The sequence below is a fragment of the Glandiceps talaboti genome, chromosome 18, assembly GCF_964340395.1.
Source record: "Glandiceps talaboti chromosome 18, keGlaTala1.1, whole genome shotgun sequence".
NCBI classification, from domain to species: Eukaryota; Metazoa; Hemichordata; class Enteropneusta; family Spengelidae; genus Glandiceps; species Glandiceps talaboti.
This window is the reverse complement of record NC_135566.1, coordinates 17,105,001-17,110,729: the sequence shown is the minus strand read 5'-3', so window position 1 is coordinate 17,110,729 and position 5,729 is coordinate 17,105,001. Positions and strand designations below refer to the sequence as shown.

The following is a 5,729-nucleotide window of genomic DNA, read 5'->3' as shown; positions in this document are numbered from 1 at the left end:
CCACGGTGACTACAGTGCCATACTTTGTTCTTCATTACGTTGCTCCGACAGAGAAGTCGCCATCGTCGTCGTCGTCGTCGTCCACGGAGTGGAATAATTTAGCGTTGAACTGTATGTAATGTGTGTGTGATGTGAGATATACTATAGGTGACTAACACAGCGTATAATACCACGCTTTGAAATATCGCCACACATCGATGCCTTGACAACGGATACACTGTGCCTTGCGAATGTAGTGAACCTTCTTACCGGACTGGAACTTAAGTGACGCTTATAAAAAAAAATACACGTTGCTGTAGCATTTGCGGCAAGATGAGTATGAGAATTTTCGTCGCGTTTGAGGCTCGGAGAGATTCTCTGGACGTTAAACCAACGGACGACGTTGCCAATTTGAAGGCACAGGTAACAGATATTTTTCAGATCGATACACGGGGAGGACAGTTTGTGGTTTTGAATTACCACGGTTCGGATTTGCTCGATGATTGGTATTTAAGCGACATCGGGATACATGCCGGGGCAACGTTGAAAGTTAACGTACGGGAGGAACTTAAACCTACGTTGTACGTGTATTCTGTATTTAACGACGAAACCATCGAGATTTTGGAAGACGTAAACCCGATAACGACCACCGTTGCTGAATTGAAGACTTTTGTCGTGAGGCGATGCGGAGTTCCCGTCACCGTTTTCCGCTTGACGACAAACGACGGCGTCGATTTGTACGATGTTAACCCGCTTGATAAGTACAACATCGAACTCGGTTCTACGGTACGTATGTATACCTGGGACGGTTGGAATGAGTTTCTCAAAGCGGCTATGATTGGCCACACGGCGGAAGTTTTAAAGACTCTCGCTCCTGATGATATGGTAGCTAAATACCAATGCCGTGTAGCGTTATTTATCGGCGCACATCACGGGCATATGGATTTATCAACAGTCATGTTGAGACAAGGAGTTCGATCAGACGAAGCCATCGGGGATCATCCAGTCAGAGAATGGTGTGATAACAGTCACATTGAAAGCCAAAAGACTCCAATTCATGAAGCCGCTGAACACGGACAACTACAAATACTTCGAATCTTTGTTTATAATAATATTTGTTGTGTTACGTGCAAAGACGGGAACGCACTTACTCCATTGAGCGTAGCCCTGAGGAAACAGCAAAGGGAGGTCGCCTTGTATCTGTTAACAAAGCAGTGGTCAAGTGTTACGTACAGTGCCGTAACCTTACCTTTATCTATTTATTCACAAGTACGTAAATGGTGTGATAAAGCGAAGGACCGAGTTTTACTTGTCCACGGGGTCGAAAAGTCCAGTCTTAAAATACGGCATCCATACAGACAGAACGGTGCACTATGTGGGCAAGGAGTACATGTCGACGGGTTCAGTTACAGTGCCCAGAATGCTAGTCCAAAAACTTCAAGTTACCACCGTATCAAAGATAGGGCGAAAACTATGCTTGTTAAAAAAGCCAGTGTAGTTACATCCACGTCGAGTGAATCCGGCGTAACTTCGCCCGACGATAGCGCCGTTGGCAGTAGCGTCGGTTCGGGCGACACGGGTCCCTTCTCTCCGACACCAATAGACATGAAATTACCCCGTCTAAACGATGAGCAAGTACCAAGTCTGGTGGCTAAATATCGTCAGAAAGTGGCCGACAAAAAGAGAAGAACTTTTCGACCCCGGAGTCGGAGTACGTCGACAAAACCGGTTACTTTCCCGCCAATTAATATGCGTATGAAAAGTTCTTCTCACCAAGATCTAACTGCGCCGTTTGACACAGACTCAGACTCCGATGCTGATATTGAAATTACTAGAAACACTAAACAGAAAAGTACTTTTATAAGAACGTCAGCTAAAGGCAAACGACGGAAACCGAAAAGTAATGTGAAACTGCCTGAAATTAAGCAAGCATCTCAAAATAGTGACGCCGAGGAGAAGAAAAGAGAAAAGGCGAAATGGAGACGACAACTTCTTATCGACAATGCTATACCGTTACCTGTACTAAGTTTAGAAGCTAAACAAAAACCGTTCTTTCACATTGGAACACGTGGGGAAAATATACCCAACAAAACTTTAAAGTTATACGAGGACATTATTGGTTGTTCGACGAGAGAAAAGGCCATCGAATCACTGGCGATAGCCTCGACCTTTAAAGAGAAACCCTGGCTGCAACAAGTACGACTGGCAATGTCGTTTTCTCGGCAGCATATTAAACGTGTCGGTAAAGATGACAACGGGGGTGCCCCTGAAGAGGATCATACGAAAGAAAGACGAGATTCTGGTTCCATTGTTGAGAACGAAAACAGCGTTGACAGTAACGAGCTTGAAAGTCATCGAGATAGCCTGATTGAAAACCAAACAACAGAAACACAAATGATTACCGAGGTGCGTTCGAGTTGACAAGTACTACCCACACGGGATGATCTATTGTCTGGCAAAACGTTGTTAATGTCAATCACTTGACCCTGTCTCACCCCAAGCATACAGCGCCCTGACAACCAAACAAGTAATGGAATAAGGGTAGAGTAATGATGCCTTCTGTACGAAGCAAACTTGACACTAAAGTACATACTCCAGGCTACATACAGCTGTAATGGAAACACTAAAACCAAACTGCTTAAGCTTGCATGGGAGTTTCTGGTGCAGAGGGTGTTCAGTCTAAAAAAGGATACGCAGGTGTGTGAACACTGTGTAGTATTCCACGTTTGGCGATTCCGGAACAGACTTTGATAAAATTGACACCTCTATTATATACAGTGTATTTTAACAACCACACCGGGAATTTCTCCTGTAAGTGTCGTCTGACGCAACCTGTTAATTTTAACATACACCGATATTATATCGAATGATAAATACAACAGTTGTCAAGGCCAGGTGACAAAGCAGAATGGCTACTGAGAGCTTTATGAGACCAGAGTTATCGTGTAACAACGACCATAACCAGCGAGTGATTGCAGAATCATGTGACTAGTATTTCAACTGTGTGTACAAATTAGTCCCTTTCATACCGTGTACTAATAATGTCATGTACGCCCATTCAAAATGGCGGACCCTAGTAACCGTGTATCCTAGTTCCTAAAGCGGTTGTAACTCTTCATCATTTGAAATTATCATCTGGAGAAATGAAAGTGACTTGAAAAAAATGGCGTGTTTGTCTAACCTTGTCTGAACGCTGCAAAGAAGTCAGCCTTCCTGCATTAATAAGTGTATTTTATCAGAAGTAAATATTACTCCCATTTTTGCTATTACACGAACAGGCATATGTGCCAGTTGAACTTAGAGTTTTGTTGTTATAATGGACGCCATAATGGGGTAACTCAATCAGCAATTTGTAATAGACTTCATTTGTCGCTATTGTGTTGAACGAGTTTCATCTCAAAATTGTAGTACTTGAATATACTTGCTTAGCTCTCGTAATACACGAGATGTTGACACAAGTGAACCCAAATGTGTATTATTAAAGCTAATATTGATTCATGAACTGGCCGACTTCACATGCCAATGCTACATACGACATCAGTTTACAGAACGTGGTGCAGGACGCAAATATATATATATATATATATATATATATATATATATATATATATATATATATATATATATATATATATATATATATATATATATCCCTATTATTGAATTTGAACTTTACATAACAGCGACTGAAATCGAAGCAGTGATAGTTTCGTCTTTTTTTCCTACTAACATATCCGTCCTTGCCAAAATATCATCATGTATTTATTACGTGAAATTTACAACAGAGAAATGTACATAGAAATAGAATATTAACATAATTTATAAGCGAAGATATTTCTTTGTATTTTTTATCGATTTTGAACAGTATTTCATTTGTATTTAAGGTGCCGAAATTACCAGAGGCAAGCATGATTTATATAACTCTACAGTACGTGTACCGGGTGTAAAACTGACTCAGTACTTTGTTGTAAAAATCGTAAAGTCTTCTTGTTACTACCTTTTTACACTTGACCAGGTTTTGTGTCACCGTGTTCTGCATATAAAAGAGTACTTTCCTCATTACCTGCTTTACGACAAACAGGTTGTGAAAGGGTAGCCTTTGTACACCGTTCAGTGAATTTTAGTGCGAAGCATGCACAGTTTAATATATCAAGGGCTTTATCGCTCTTTATTTTAATTGTACGAACGGAATGTTCTATTTAATTGTGTACCAGTTACAACTATTGTAGATCAAAAAACATCATGTGCACTTGAGACCCTAAAAAGACCTCGACATTTTCTCTCTCTTTGTGATGAAATAATATGCCTTTTAAAAACGGGAATAAAAATATACAGAAAGAAATGTTATTAATGTGTGAGTGATCTCTCAGCGGGGTGTTCGTATATTGAGTTTTCCACCCTATAAAATACGCCTGTGTGTTAAAATAATTGCCGTGGCATGGAGGAAACGAGTTTAGAATTAATGGAGTTCTGGAAAATTGCCATTACTGTTGCATTCAACCGAGTGGGAAAGTCGATTTCCGTAGTTGATGGTGAAATGTGTTTTGCAGACGGAGTTTACTGCATATTAATACTGTATGTTGTATTGTATCACAAAAACACGACATGTTGATCAGAAAACAAATCCACGTTTTTATTCTGTTATACAAAACAATGTGGTCTCAGCAATAAGTTGTTTATGTTTCTGTTTACAACGTATTTCGAAAGAACGTTTATAAATTATTAACACCTTAGAAAGCGATCGATAAAGGTTTTTGTTTCGGGAACGACACATTCTTTTAAGTGAATACCTTTCGGAAAGCAAGATGGTAGACAGACAGCATTATTTTCACTACTAGTACTACACGGCAGCGTTGTCTGAATTTATGCGGGAAATTTACCATACCCGACGTGGTATCATTAAGATTAAAGCGATGACCTTTCATATCCGTCGAGAGATAAGTGCGTGGAAATGGTGTATCTCTTCTTACGGTAACGATTTTAGATGTAGTCATGGCAACGTCATGTTTTGATAGATTGCCTTCGCCTAATAAGGCTTATACGGGTGAGTCATTGTAAAATGGCAACAATGAAGAACTCTTTATTTAACGATATAATGAACCTTTATAGACAAAAAGTAAATAAAAAGATACATATTTTTCGTTTCATCAAAATGTAATCTTTATTCCAATTACATAACAAGGAAGACATTTTCACGTTCAACGAGATCTCTAGATTAATCCAATTTCAATTCAAACTAAATGACATTCTAATTAATTGGTTAGCGGAAACTATAGTACAGTGTATTCATCAGAAAGCGGACATATTAATTATGGTAATGGCATGAAAAATACCATTAAATACTTATAATTACATGTAAAGCTAAAACTCAAAACCGAAAAATACAACATCATCAGCACCACAACCAACAGCGCCATCACCACCACCACCACCACCACCACCACCACCAACAACAACAACAACAATAACTTAACAACAACAACAACAACAACAACGACGACGACGACGACGACGTCGACGACGACGACTACAACAACAACAACAACAACAACAACATTAACATTAAATTCCAGTTTTAAAATCAAAATTAAATAACGCTTTTCCTTCAAAAATTATTGTGACCAATATGACCTACATAGGAAACTTGAATTTTCCATTAGAAATCGATATACCCTAGTTGTCAAAAATGATTAATGGTTGTGCCTTATCCACTATTTTACTTATGACATTATTAAAACATAAAATTGAAT

General features: G+C 39.2%; 1 protein-coding gene across 1 annotated transcript; it reads left to right on the top strand.

Moving 5' to 3' along the window:
* The first annotated feature begins 289 nt into the window (after positions 1–289).
* LOC144449761 (protein ANKUB1-like) lies at positions 290–2,400 on the top strand. The gene has a single exon (XM_078140337.1). It carries the CDS (start codon positions 313–315, stop codon positions 2,398–2,400), a length of 2,088 nt encoding a protein of 695 aa, XP_077996463.1. The 5' UTR covers positions 290–312.
* The last annotated feature ends 3,329 nt before the right edge of the window (positions 2,401–5,729 follow it).